This window comes from Eubalaena glacialis, chromosome 15 (assembly GCF_028564815.1).
Source record: "Eubalaena glacialis isolate mEubGla1 chromosome 15, mEubGla1.1.hap2.+ XY, whole genome shotgun sequence".
Classification (NCBI taxonomy): Eukaryota; Metazoa; Chordata; class Mammalia; order Artiodactyla; family Balaenidae; genus Eubalaena; species Eubalaena glacialis.
In genome coordinates this window covers 55,546,775-55,561,986 of record NC_083730.1, presented here as the reverse complement: position 1 = coordinate 55,561,986, position 15,212 = coordinate 55,546,775, and the positions used below count along the sequence as shown (strand labels likewise).

The window sequence follows — 15,212 nt, the reverse complement described above, 5'->3', positions numbered from 1 at the left end:
AATCACTACTCTAGCTAAAACATTACTACTGAATTTAGTATGTTATACATAAATTTTGGGACATGGGTATTTAGCTCATGAGGTGTCTTAGGACTGTGGCTTCAAAAATATATAACAGGCACTAAATTTAAGACCACCTCAAGATGAAGACCTCAAGATAGTGTTAGAAATTCCAGTGTTTTTCAAAGGAAGTAACAATTTACCTTCATTTTCTACATTCCTCCTCTTCTCATTTTCCTGTTCTGCTTTTCTTTGGTACTCATTAATTCTATGCTGTAGCAACATTTTCTCCTTCTCAATCTGAGACACTGTAGATTCTAGGTTTCTTCTTTGATTCCCCTGAAATTATGAGAAAAGTTACCACTACAGTTAATACTCCTCATTTATTCAAGGGAATACTCTGTTCTTTTTTAATAAAGTACACAATTACTTAAGATAGATATTTTGGTTTCAAAATCAGATAATACTTCCTAACAACAACAACTTTCTAATAGTAGAATTAGCTTGCCTTAGAAGAAAACAGTGAGAATCCCCTTATTTTAACTAGACATACAAAATTTTCAGAGATTTTTAAAAAATCCCTGAATATAAAAAACCCTATGAATCTTGTCAGACTGAAGGTCGAACACATTGTATTCAAACACATTAAGACGAACACATTGTATTATATTACCAATATTTTGGTTTATTTACAATCCTAAATTTTAAGACATGAAATATAAAAGGCATCAGATAATAACTACATATTTGATAATTAAATGGTGCAAAACTCAAATGATACCAAAGGTTAGAGTGTTTGTAGTAAGTTCACCAGTCCCTGTATGAGGTCTCCCTTAATCCCCTCCCTATCTCTGTAACAACTTACCTTTCCTAAGATGTTCTATGTATGTACCTACTAATGCATATTCAAAAGTAATGAAAGAAATATTTATTTTAGAAAATGAAACTAAGGGGAGGGGAGGGTTAAAAAAAAAAAATACTCCAAATTCCACAACTTAAAAAAATGTATCTTCTGTTTCTGAGTTACCACTATCAGCATATTCTGCTTTTGATGCTTCATTTTTATCTTTAAGACTCCACAATGGACAAACCTCCTTTATAGTGCGTGCTTTTCTGGGCTTTTCCATTTTTAAGTGAAATCCATCTTTTAAGTAAGATGCTGTCAGAGAGATTTAGTAAAATTTGACAGAGATCATCCAAAATCTTTCCAATTGTAAGATTTTATCATTCTAACTTTTATTTTTTCATTTTTAAATTTTGAAATTTAAAATTCTACATTTCAGAAGTTGCAAAGACAGTACATGTACCCTACCAGTCAGTTTCCCCTAATAGTTACATTATTAACAATGGTACGATAACAAAATCAGGAAATTGATATTGGTATAAAGCATGTGTAGTTCGATGTCATTTTATCTCATGTGTAGATTCATGTAACCACCACCACAATCAAGACACAGAACTGTTCCATCAGCACAGTGATCTCCTTCCAGCCACTACTTATAGCCACATGCATCCCTCACTTCTCCCACCACCTATATCCCTGGCAACCAATAACAGGAGGTCCTCCATCTGTATAATTTTGCCATTTTGAAAATGTTATATTAATGGAATCATACAGTATGGACTTTTTGAGATTAGCTTTTTACATTCAACAAAATATCCTTGAGATCGATCCAAGTTGCTGTGTGTAACAACAGTTCATTTTCCCAGCCTACAGCGTCTTCATCCTCTTATCAGGGTTTTTCACAGAGAAAGTTTTGATGAAGTCCAATTTATTGAATTTTTTTCCTTATATGGATCATAGTTGTGGTGTAATGTGTAACTCTTCACCAAGCTGCAGGTCCCAAGGACTTTCCCCTATTTTTTCCCTAGAAGTTTTATATTTTTTATGTCCCTATTTAAATCTATGGTCTGTTTTAAGTTAATATTTGCATAAGATGTGAGACTGAGGTTGAGGTCCATATCTTGGCCTATGAATACCTAATTGCTCCAGCACCACTTGCTAAAAAGACTATCCTTCCTCCACTGAATTGCTTTTGCACCTTGGTCAAAAATCAGCTGGCCATGATTGAGGGATACTGATCCATAGTTTTCTTTGTAGTACTGTCTTTGCTAGATTTTGGTATCTTGGTAATTCTAGCCTCATAAAATTCACTGGGGAATGTTCCCTTCTTTTATATTTTCTAGAAGAGAGAGTGTAGAATTGGTGTTAATTCTTCTTAAAACACTTGGTAGGGACTTCCCTGGCGGTCCAGTGGTTAAGACTTCCCCTTCCAATGCAGGGAGTGCGGGGTTCGATCCCTAGTCAGGGAGCTAAGATCCCACATGCCTTGGGGCCAAAAAACAAAAACATAAAACAGAAGCAATATTGTAACAAATTCAATAAAGACTTTAAAAATGGTCCACATCAAAAAAAAAAAAAAATTCTTAAAAAAACACTGGGTAGAACTCTCTAGTAAAACCATCTGTCCTGAAGATTAATTTTTGGGGGAGCTTTTAAATTATGAATTCACTTTAATAGTTATACAGGGCTATTCAAATAATGTATTTCACATTGTGTGAGTTGCGGCAGTTTGTATTTCTGGAGGAATTAGTCCATTTCACCTAAATATTACACTTACTTGTTTGGAACTGTTTATAGTATTTCCTTAAGAATTTTTTTTTTTTTAATATCTGTAGAGTCTGTAGGAATATGCCCTGTTTTATTCCTGATACTGATCATTTGTGTCCTTTCTTTCCTTTGACAATCTTGCTAGAGGTTGGTCCATTTTGTTGATCTTTCCAAACAGCTGGGTTTTTATTATCACTGATTTTCTCTATTATTTTTCTGTTTTCAATTCCACTGATTTGTGCTCTTTATTTTTCCTTCCTTCTCCTTGCTTTGGGTTTATTTTGCTCGTCTTTTTCTAGGTTCCTGAGGTAGGAGCTTAGATAACTGATTTGAGACTTCTCGTCTTTTCTAATGTAAACATTTAGAGTATACATTTCCCTTAGAGCACTATGTTAGCTGCATCCCACAAATTTTGATGTTTTGTTTTCATTTTCATTGTTCAAATATTTTTAAAAGATGAAGATCCATAACTTTGAAAAATAACTTTATGAGATATAATTAACATTCCAAAGTATTTTTTCATTCCCCTTGAGACTCTTTGACCTATGGATTATTTAGAACTGTGTTGTTTAGTGTCCACGTGTTTGTAGATTTGCCTGATACTTTTCTGTTATTCATTCTGGTTTGGTCACATTTTGGTCAGAGAACACACTCTGTATGATTTTAATTCTTTGAAATCTGGAGAAGTTTGCTTAGGATGTGGTCTATCTTGGTGTGTATTTCTTGAGTGCTTGAAAAACATGTGTCCTTTGCTGCTGCTGGGTGGAGGGTTCTACAAATGTTGAATAGATCCTATTGGCTGATGGTGTGGCTGAGTTCTCCTATATGTTTGCTGATCCTCTGTCTAGAGAGTGGTATTTAAAAAGTCTCCAACAGTAATCGCAGATTTGTCTACTTCTCCTTTCAGTTTTATCAGCTTTTGCTTCACAAATTTTGTAGCTCTTCTGTTTGATGAATACAAATTTAGGAAAGTTATGTCTTCTCAGAGGATTGACATTTTTGTCATTCTGCAATGTCCCTCTGCCCCTGGTAATTTTCTTTGTCCTAAAGTCTACTTTACCTGATATCAATATTGCCATTGTTGCCTTCTTTTTGCTAATGCTTACATGATGTATTTTTCCATCTTCTTACTTTTAACTTGGCTATATTGTTACATTTGAAGAGAGTTTCTGGTGGACAGCATACAGGTAGGTAATTTTAAAAAATCTACTCTGACAATCTATCTTAATTGATGTTGCATTTAATTTACATTTAATATAATTACTGATATGTTAGAGTTAAGCCTCCCATTTTGTTTTGTCCCATGTTTTCTTTCTTGTCTTTCTGTAGGTTACTTGAACATTTTTTGGAATTCTATTTGATTTACTAGTGTTTTTAAGTGTATCTCTTTGTATAATTTTTATCAGTGGCTGCTCTAGGTATTACATTATATTACTAGTGTTGGCATATTACCAGTTTGATTAAAGTGTAAAACCTTACCTCCCTTTATACCCATTTATAATTGTCTTAAAAATTTCTTCTATATACATGGAGAACCACATTAGACAATGCTGTAATTTCTGCTTCAACTGTCAACTGTAACATAAAAGAACTTAAGAGGAGAAGGAGAGTATAGTGTGTTTACCCATATTCTAGAACCATGTTGAAATTTTAGTACATAAATTTCAGTTCAGTGGTTCTTTTTTTTTTTTTTTTTTTTAAAGATTGATTGATTGCTATGTTGGGTCTTCGTTTCTGTGCGAGGGCTTTCTCTAGTTGTGGCAAGTGGGGGCCACTCTTCATCGCGGTGTGCGGGCCTCTCACTATCGTGGCCTCTCTTGTTGCGGAGCACAGGCTCCAGATGCACAGGCTCAGTAGTTGTGGCTCACGGGCCTAGTTGCTCCGCGGCATGTGGGATCTTCCCAGACCAGGACTCGAACCCGTGTCCCCTGCATTGGCAGGCAGATTCTCAACCACTGCGCCACCAGGGAAGCCCAGTTCAGTGGTTCTTAATAGTTGAATTTGTCTCTTTCTGCTACAGTTCCAGATTCAATTTCTGATCTGTTGCTCCTTTCTCACCTTTCAACTATTAAGAACCACTGAACTGAAATTTATGTACTAAAATTTCAACATGGTTCTAGAATAAAACCACACAAAAGAAACTAAAGTATAATCTAATTTCACTTGAACCTGCAGCTCCAAAGTGAGGCTTTCATCATAATTCTTTGGTCCTGTTCTGTATTGCAACCTATAAAGTTCAAATGTAATTTTCTCAGAAAACAATCTGAAAGAGGGAAAAAGTCTCAAAAAGGAAAACTTCTGATTAGAAAACAAAAAGTACCTCTTCATCCAATTCTTTCATTATCTTGTCGAGTTTTATGTTTGAAGTTCTGTAAAAGCAAAAGCAATATAGATTATAGATATATTTACTTTTTATAGCTTGGGGTGAAACACCACATTCCTTACTTTTCCATTTAGCTAAGATTTCTTAACCTTTCTTGTGTGTGCTGTGGATCCCTTTGGCAGTCAGTCTGGTGAAGCCTATGGCATTTTCTCAGAATAATATTTTAAAAGCATAAAATAAAATACATAGGATTAAAAGAAACCAAAATTATACTGAAATACAGTCATAAACTTTTTTAAAAAGTATGATTCATTAATATATGCATTTTATTAATATATTAAATAAGATCTAGCAGCAGTAATTTTAAAGTAGTAATGAGCATAAATGGTATTTAGAGATAAATAACAACTGCATTCTGAGATAATATTTGTGATTTCTATTGGTAATAAAAAATTCACAGCTACTGCTAATAACTGTGGATTATTCACTGTGTTCATAATTAAAGAAAATGCTGAATTTTAGCTAAAGGTTACAGAAAAGATTCACGTTTGTCACCCAAGTTTAAGGACCTCGAATTCCATCCATGGATGCTTTAGGAGAGGTCTATGGATTCTAGATTAAGGATCCCTGAATTCCCTCATGCAATACTTGCTACTAAACAAAGATTAACCATTTAACCTTTAATATAAGAGTAAGTAAATGACGGGAAAGGTGGTATATATAAAGCAGTAAATGCACCACTTGGCAACTTGGGCAAAAATCTGAGATAAACTGAAAGTGTATTATTATCTCCATCACAATTCATTTTTGGGGCTCTAAACCTATTTCTGAGCTTCAAATCTGTACATGCAACGTTTCACATGGATGTCTTACCAAATAGCTCATTCAGCATGTCCAAAGCTAAATGAATTCCCTCTGCCCGGCGACCCCTCCCACAATACCAACCTGCTTCTCCTCTACTGTCCCAAAGTAAAGCACTCCGCCTGGGAATCCTCCTTGACTCATCTTCCTCCCTCATTCTCATTTAGGTGAATAAATGTCAAATGCTGCCTTATTAACCAGGGAGTTCTTTTTTAAAAGCAAATTTGATCTTTTGTTTTACTTTTAAGTTTAATAACTTTTAATGTTTTTTCATCACCCTTAGGATAAATCCCAAATTTCTTAGCTTTTCAAAGACAGAGTGTTTTAAGATCTAGACTCTGTCAACCTTCCCAGTTTCATCTCAGGCCACCCCCCCCCAACCACCACACACACACCCATTTTCATATGATTATTGGCCACTTTGGCCACTCTTACTTCCTCCTTAAATTGATCCCTACCACCACCACTACCACTAATTTGTCATTTGCCTTTTAATTTTAACTATAGAAACTGCTCAACATTTATGTAATAATATCTATCCATTTCCTCTCCTTATTTCTATGTTTTATACCTAGAAATTCCTTCCAAATACTGGGCTCAGTTAATTATTTCCTTAAAGTGCTTTTCTAAAAAAAGCTTATATTAGATGCTTAACTATTTAATCTATAAGGAACTGTAGGTAGTGAGCAGTTTACTTGTTTCCTCTCCCACACTCACAAAATTGCCAATTTTCTCAATTCCATTTTTTTGAATACTTAATCTGTTACCTGTTTTTCATTTATTCAATACTATCTACTAACAATATAATAAAGTGTTATTGTTTGTAATTAATAAGTAACTAAGCATTATACTAGGTTATTTTAAATTATCTTGATCATTTCATATTTTCATAAATATATAGGCTCTTATTAAATTTAGACTCATAGGAAAAAAATCCTGAAAAAAATACTGCTATAGCGAATCACAGTGGAAGAGTGTCTGCACCAAAAATTTATTGAATTTTAATCTTCAACAACAGCTACATTTTAGAAAGCATCTTATTTAATGTAAACTAATTTTCCCTTTCTGTCAGCCAATTAAAATGGGAGAGAAAATCAATAAACCAGGCATTAAGTGAATATTCTTCACTGAATGTATATCAATAGCAATCTTTACATCTCTGCCTTACTTCCATCTACTTTCAAGGGTTTATAGAGTACAAGCTTTAAAATCAGCAGTTGCTATACAACTTTTAATGTGAAAAACATAAAGTATATTCTCACCTGCACTTCTGCTCCATTTCATCTTTTAATTGCATTTCATTATGCAACTGTTCTTCCAGCTTATAAATTGTTTTTTGCAAATTTTCCTGCTTTAATTAAAAACAACAAAAACTTATTCTACTAAGAATATTCATAGAGAATTTTAAAATAGCAAGTTTATATTACCATTTTATACCTGTTTACAAGGGAATTATCTGATCCAATCTTACCTTTTTCCTTTCTATCTGAAATTTTTATTATTAATTTAACAAACATTTTTTTCCAACACCTACTAATATGTCAGGTGCTGTGGTAGGCATTAGTAACACAAAAATTAAAAAGATTTGGTCCCCATTCTCATAAAGCTAATAGTTCAATAGTGGGGCACAGGGGAATAGGAGGGTGAAAAGAACCTACAATAACCCAGACATATACACAAAATATTATAATATAATGTGGTAGGTACTAATAAAATTATATATAAGGTGTACTGAAGAATAGAAGAGGTCACATCTAATTCTGCCTTGAAGATGGAATGTTTGAGATGAGACCTATAAGAAGAGAGGTATTTACCAAGCAGAGGAAGTGAAAGAAGGAATGCATTTTAGCTAAAATGAATGAGTCCAAAAGTAGAGAGAAAGAAAATGATTGGAAAATGGGAAGAAATCAAGTTTAGGCAGAGCAAAGAACATAACAGGGAGAACGAATCACATAAAATCTGAAAGGGCAAGTGGGACTATGATCCTTGTATGCAGAAAAGGAGTTGGGTACTTTAACCTATAAACACTTTAAAAGGGGAAATGACAGAGTATTGGCATTTTAGAAACATCACTTCGGTAATAAGGTGAATAGATTAGAGAGCAGAGAAATTCTAGACAAAACAACCAATTAATAGACAGTTCAGGCAAAAAGAGTATATAGGTCTGATATAAGGCAGAAGCTGTAGAAATGAAGAGGAAATGGATAACTGTGTCAGTCAAAAGGCAGAATTTATAACCCAGCAACTGATTAGAAATAAGAACGGAGTAGCATTACAAAAGATGGGTGACACAAAAAGAACTGCTGGTGAGGGGATAGAGAGAGGAGAAGTGTGAGTTAGGCTTTGGTCTAGGTTGAAGTGTCTGAAAGATGTGCAGGAAGGGAAGTCCAGTCAGAGAAAGAGAAAAGATTCGGGTATGGAGTTCAGAGGAGCAAGCCAGACACACATGATATTAACTACAGAAAATGAGCAGAGAGCCAAGATCAGAACTATCTTGAGAAACATTTAATAATTATGGGGTTGGGGGGAGAGAGAAGGGGAGGAGATCCTGCAAAGAGGACTGAAAATAAAATCCAGAGGTAGAAAGAGAAAAAGAAGGAAATAATGAGAACATGAAAGTTCTTAAAGTTCCAAGGAGGAAGGACTGGTCAGTGTCAAATGCAGCAAAAAAGAAAAATAAGATACAGAATGAAAAATATTCATCATATTTGGCAACTGCAAAGTTGTTCACTAGCATCTCTGCTAGAAGGCTTTCAGGGAAGAGTTGAAAATTAAATTAGTTGATTTTTGTACTTAGTTCTAGGTTAACAGAAATAGTAGGCACACAAGCATTTTCTTCTTCCCCTGTGATCTTAACCAGAGCAAAAGATAAAAGCCACTGACAGAAACTTATGGCAGTCACCATTGAACAAGATCAGCCCAAAGAAAACAGGATTCCACTGAATTATTTTTTAAGTCCTAATGTACCTCTAAACTTACAGATAAGTAATACAGTGAGAGCGGGGTTATAGCAGCTCCTTATTGTCACCATCTCCAGGTCAAATGTGCTTTAATTTTGAAGATTTCTGAGCCCCTATTAGCTATATAATTTGGCAAATAGCTCTACTGGGATGAGAATTTAAAAGAGAAAAATGGCCATAACAGCTAACCAGTACTCACATAGTTCATTCCCCTTTTTCTCACCTTCCCTTCCCACCATATGTTCTCTCACATTTAAGAGTAAATATATGAAGGAGAAAGAAGAATTCTGTCAGCTTTTAAAAATGATTGCTGCCTACACCTCATCTCAGTTACAAATATGGAGGCTATAGCACACAAAGAGCTCAAAGAATGCTCTAAGGATGACCAGATAATTATTTCTGGTATATTTAAGAAAAGTCCCGATTAACCCAAAAGGACCTTCTCAATGTAAGCAAATAAAAAATTTTAATCCTCTGTCTCACGAACATGAGCCATTCTAACAATAAAAAGAACTCATGTCTCTAATATTCACTTCCTACAGGAATTCACTTTTCAGTGGTCAAATTAGAAGATGCTCACTGTACTGGTTATTCTCCATTTGCCACCTCTCCCTTCCAGCCTTGAAGACCCATCCTCTGACCTTCTTTGCCTTCAAATTTACAGACTGCATTAACTGGGCTCTGCTGTCCTATGATTTTAAGCTTGGTTTCAGCATTCAGGAGACACCAGCCGGAAATCAGTTGGGAGAAATGAAACATCCGTTCTCCCCACACTCTTCTTGCCTTACCATGGCTCCGGCAGTGTTCTATGTTCTTCGTTCCTCTTTCCTGATTCTACGCATTTTCTCTGAGCTGTGGTAACAAGATTTGTCTCTCCTTGTCCCTTCAGACTAAGGGCAATGGCTTCCCACTGCTGTCAATCAATGGCTGCTTTAGCTCCCTTTATTTATTGCTCCCCTTAATCCTACGCATAGCACCATTAACAGTCCCTTCATTAAACTCTCTTCGCTTAATAAATAAACAAAATGTGGTATATGCATATAACAGAATATATTAAGCCTTAAAAAGGAATGAAATTCTGATACATGCTACAACATGCCTGAGCCTTAAGGACATTAAGAAAAATAAGCCAATCACAAAAGTCAAATACTGTATGATTTCACTTACATGAGGTACCTAGAATAGTCAAATTCATAGAGACAGAAAGTAAGGATAATAGTTAATAGCGGTTGAAGGGAGAGTGGAATGCAGAGTTATGGGCACAAAATTTTAGTCTGGGATGAAGAAAAAGTTCTGGAGATGATGGTGGTGATGACTGCACAACAACGTGAAGGTGCTTAATGTCACTGAACCGTACACATAAAAATGGTAAAATGGTAAATTTTGTGTTATGTAAATTTTAGCACACACACACACACAAAAACTCTCATTTAAATCTTTTGAACGTGCCATCTGTTTCCCTGTCAAGACTCTTACTGATACACTGATTTATCATAAATTCCTAATTCCAAAGATTAAAAAGACCACCTCTGTCAATCTGTATAGCAATGTATAGTTTACTAACTGCCTCCACATATAATAGCCCATTTGATATTCAGGCAAGAAATCAAACAGGAGAGGAAACAGTAGATAAAAAGTGCTATAAAAATTTAAGATCACTAACTACATATTCTGAAGCAATGCATGTTTACTTAGTATCATGCATACAAAATACATTATCCACAAAACAACTTTTAAAATAATAACAATAAGAAAATACCTACCAAGCTTTTATCCACATTAGAGCTAGTTCTGTTTTCATTAGGATTTGCTGAAGATAAGTACCTAGGAAGAAAATAGTTTTTAAAAGAAAACAAAAAACTCTTTAATATCTAGTAACAACCAGTAACAAATACTATATGCCTATCTTTTGTACTTGCTCTGCTTTTAAAAATTGAGTGCAGGTTCTTAATTCTTTATTTTAGAAACATAACAGAAATGATACATATATTAAATAAAACCCCCAGTTAGGTCTGAAGCAGCACTCTGTAATCATATACCTTAATATCCCTGCAGCAAAATATATGAATATTCATACCAAAGAGAATAAATAAAAACCATAAAATAGTCTCAACTTAGTTCAGATTAGGTTTTTGGCCATGAGAGCAGGTTATGGCAGGTTTTGCCACCAAACAAATCACTAAAAAACTTTTAGTTTTTAGAGCTTTTGGATTTAGAATCAGGAATAAGGAATTGTTGACTTCTACAGACATGTGCACAATTCCTCCCCACTGCCCCCAGTTATCCTTCAGTCAAGAATGATATTGCCGGGGAGTTCCCTGGCAGTCCAGTGGTTAGGATTCAGCGCTTTCACTGCCGTGGCCCAGGTTCAATCCATGGTCGGGGAACTGAGGTCCCGTAAACTGCGCGGCATGGCCAAAAAAAAAAAAGAATGATATTGCTTTTCTGGGCAAAAAAGTTAAGAGTTTTTGTGTAAGTGGTGAAATAACAGAACCAAAGTTCTGAAGATGTCCTGCTAATCTTCTGTGACTCTAAGCCTTGCAGAGTTTGTTAAATTCAATATAAAGTTAGAATTACATACAAATACAAGATATTAGTGATCTTTAGAGGTCTTCTTTAGACATCAGATTACCAAACAGATATAAACAGATCATATAAAAAATTTTTCTACACAATCAAATGTTAGGTAAAGGTAAGATACTTCTGCTACTTCCTTTACCATCCTATGACTACCACTATTACTACATCTATATCACCACTACAGTTACCACCTTGGTTAACCAGTAGAGCTCCCTCAAAAAGAGATCAAATAGCTACAGTATACTTCACAGCTGTTATGGGGCAGTTGTTAACACACTAGAAATAATTAATTCATAGTGAAAAACAGAAGATAATCAAGTGTCCTTTAAGTACCATTAAACATATATAGCAGTGCTCTAAAAGAAACAGCAGGAAAATATGTCATTTCCCATGTTTTTCTTGGAAAATTATTCAGATCAACCACAGAATCAAATATTCAGGAGACAATAACAAGGGCTATGTAGCAGGTTTGTAGAGAAAAGGTCCCATATAACAAATGACAACTTCTAGATATAGTGCAATTTAATTCCATTGACTATAAAGTGCCTCAGAAATTCAGTGTGAGATTCTGCATTATGTGATATAAATAAAAGCATACAGCAACACCAGTAGAATCTGAATTAGATAGATCAGACTACTTGATCTCTAATTTATCTTCTAAATATAAATGTGCTATATAAGTAAAGTTGATGTTTAGACTTCTGCAAAGTTAGTAACATAAAGTTCTCTGAATACAGCCCTGGAAATGTAAGGATACCAATGTACACATCCATTCATTCTTCCACTTCTTATCTTTTTTTTCCTTTCAAGGTTCTTTTTCATATTATATTGTTGCTTTTATATAGAATCTGGTCATTTAGGTAAACTTTTTATGAAAGAGGTGTTAGATTATTAGGAACATAACTAAAAGTTTAAGGCTGTTTTTAAAATGTTTATAATTCAGCTATAATTCAACAGTAAAGATCTCTGTCCTTGTATGTTTGGATTTCAGAAGTAAGAATTTCAGAAGTCTTTAATTTCATGCAATTCAAAATTATACTTACATATTACAGTAAGGCTAATTAATGTTTTGCTGATTCTTTCTTTATTAAGAGCAACCATACCTCCAACCAAACATGTAAGAAACAATTACTAAACAAGGTGGTGATATTTAAGAACAGACTACAATTTCTACTTTTAAGAAATTCAGAAATTAGTTTGGGATATGAAACACATGAATACAAGGAAAAATCACGGAACATAATCTAGTGCATGACAATGTATCAATAGTACAAAGAATATATATATATATAATGCTTATTTAATTCAAGATTACCTTTGTGCAGAGAAAGTAATAACTTTTGTGTGGAAAAAGTAATTAACTGCTGAACTCTATTACAGAAAATCCAGAAACACTGGGGGGTGTTTATATCAACATGTTGAGTGTTTCAGAAACCAAGCCAGAGAATAACTGATAAAAATATAAAATTTAGGGACTTCCCTGGTGGTCCAGTGGGTAAGACTCCGTGCTCCCAATGCAGGGGGCTGGGGTTCGATCCCTGGTCAGGGAACTAGATCCCACATGCATGTCGCAACTAAGAATTCGCATGCCGCAACTAAGAAGCCTGCATGCCACAATGAAGATCCCACATGCTGCAACTAAGACCCAGTGTAGCCAAAATAAAAAATTTTTTTTAAATTAAAAGCTTAAAAATATATATATATAATTTTTTAAAAAAGAAAAAAAAAGAAAGGATGCTGCAGCAAACACACCACTTTGAAGGTTCTCTGTGTATTTCAATATAAAATAGCTCCAATATAATATTCATGGAGTATTAGGGAGGGAAGAAGGATTAAAATATTGCTCTTTTCTAGGGGTCAAAACTCAAGTACTACCTACTTGGTGATACAACAAAAGTATTTGAACATCTAAAGAACAAAATTATTGTCTTACAGTTGGATTATTGGAGAAATTTCATAAAGCAAGACTAAATTGAATTCCTGTTTTCTAAACTGAATTACCCTCTTATAAAAAGTTTTGACTAAAATGACAAGATGCTTCACTTTAAAAGGTTAGCTATAATAACCTCAAATTTAATCATTACTCCAAGCAATTCAAATATCTAATACCATTCTAATGGAGTATAATTTGATTAGAGATACAAATTTTAAAATAAATTTATCAAGCAGATTTAACACACCCAGTTAATGGTGCATATAGTTCACTTTTATATATTGGTATGGTATTTTGTTTAGAGTTCCGTCGTGTAGTACTTGCCAACCTACATTGTACAACTTATCCATTTCCTCACTAGGATATGAGCATCTCAAGAGAAGATAATTATATCTTATTAATCCTTCTCCCTGCACCTTGGTGCTTAGTATATACCTGACAAAGAGCAGGTTGTCAAACATGTCTGTTGAATGAATGAATGAATGAATGCCCAGCATATGAAAATAATGTTAAATGTTTAACTTGTATCTGAAGTCCATTAGAAAAGACTAAAACTAATATTAGCTCATACTAATGATAAAAGTAACTAACATTGAGTGCTTACTCCATGCAAAGCATTGTTCTAAGTGTGTTACTGTGTTTTGACGTACTTAACCCTTATAACAACCCTGAGACACGTATTGTTATTATTATCCCCGTCATCCCTATTTTTGAGGAAATGGAGGCATAAAAAACATGAAAGTTATTTGCCCAAGGTCACAAGGTCTTACATGATGTAAAACATAATTCATTTAGTAGTTTTAGGGAGGAATCACTTAATTTTTGAAGAACTGAAAATTATAGGCCTTTCGTAACATCAATATAGTGATGATAATGCTAGAAAACTGTATGTTGCTCCAAAATGTATTATAAAACCAGAACTCTTCGGATAACATGATTAACCAAAATATCAGTATTAAGAGAATCTCTTGACCTATTAATTGTTGTAACTTGAAGATATATAGGGTATCATTCAGCAAAGAATTTCTGAAAAACAATATCCTGAGCATGGATGAGTCTGAAAGATATTAAATATGAAATTGGAAATCTAATGCATTGTTGAAAAGCAGCATAATAATATATCTCTTTATACACCATTAAATCTACTTTAAATGTTCTTAAAGTGATTTTTAGATATTCCTAAGAAAATAACATGACTACAATAAAGTCAGTACCTACTCCAAATATCAATGTGTAGCATACTTACCTACGATTGCTATAATATGTAAATCCTACAAAGGGTAGTTGATTGCCAACAAAAGCTTTAGGTATAGGGAATGTTTCTTCATCTCCTTTATCTTCTTCCAAGTCATCAAAGTTACTTGTGTCAATGTCACTACTTAAATCAGGTACAACTGGCGCTACAGCTGAAAACAGAAACAAAACTGAAGCAATGATTCTGTACCAACTACTAATGACTTCCTACATACAAATAACTTGTGAACCACAAATTCCAAATGGGTTGAACCCCATTACAGTAAGCTTTATTAGGATTATTAATCAACAGGTATTGATCATTAATTATGTAATTCGTGAACCAATTATCTTCAAAGTCACCTATAATTATCATCTATACCTCCAGTTTAATTTGAATATTACAAGTCAAGTATTATTAAGGTTTGTTTTAAAATACACTGTAGTATAAGATGTGCAAAAGCAGTTAGGACTACAGAAAAGACTTTTCAGAAACTATAGCACGACAAATCGTACTCAAAGTTGATTAGTTTCAAATGCAGTATTTTGCTCGTTAATCTGCTCTACAGCAAACTAGAAATCAAAGTTACTTCTTAGTGGTCCTGGGTATAATTAATAATTTGTTACTGAAATATTTTTACTCATCTAGAATCTAGATGATCAGTATTCCCCTCCCCCCGACTCAATATCTCTATAAGAGCAAAGTATTTT

General features: G+C 34.1%; 1 protein-coding gene across 4 annotated transcripts in view; it reads right to left on the bottom strand.

Moving 5' to 3' along the window:
• Positions 1 to 15,212, bottom strand: part of ROCK1 (Rho associated coiled-coil containing protein kinase 1) — a 146,406-nt gene that overhangs the window by 45,257 nt on the left and 85,937 nt on the right. For 3 of the 4 annotated variants that reach the window (XM_061170278.1, XM_061170280.1, XM_061170281.1), the window contains exons 10-14: positions 14,515 to 14,674; positions 10,519 to 10,579; positions 7,058 to 7,146; positions 4,932 to 4,980; positions 204 to 339 (exon numbers count right to left, since the gene is read on the bottom strand). In XM_061170278.1, the coding sequence (XP_061026261.1) occupies positions 204 to 339; positions 4,932 to 4,980; positions 7,058 to 7,146; positions 10,519 to 10,579; positions 14,515 to 14,674 (495 nt within the window). The remainder of the gene's footprint in view (positions 1 to 203; positions 340 to 4,931; positions 4,981 to 7,057; positions 7,147 to 10,518; positions 10,580 to 14,514; positions 14,675 to 15,212) is intronic. The other variant, XM_061170279.1, reaches the window with a different exon arrangement.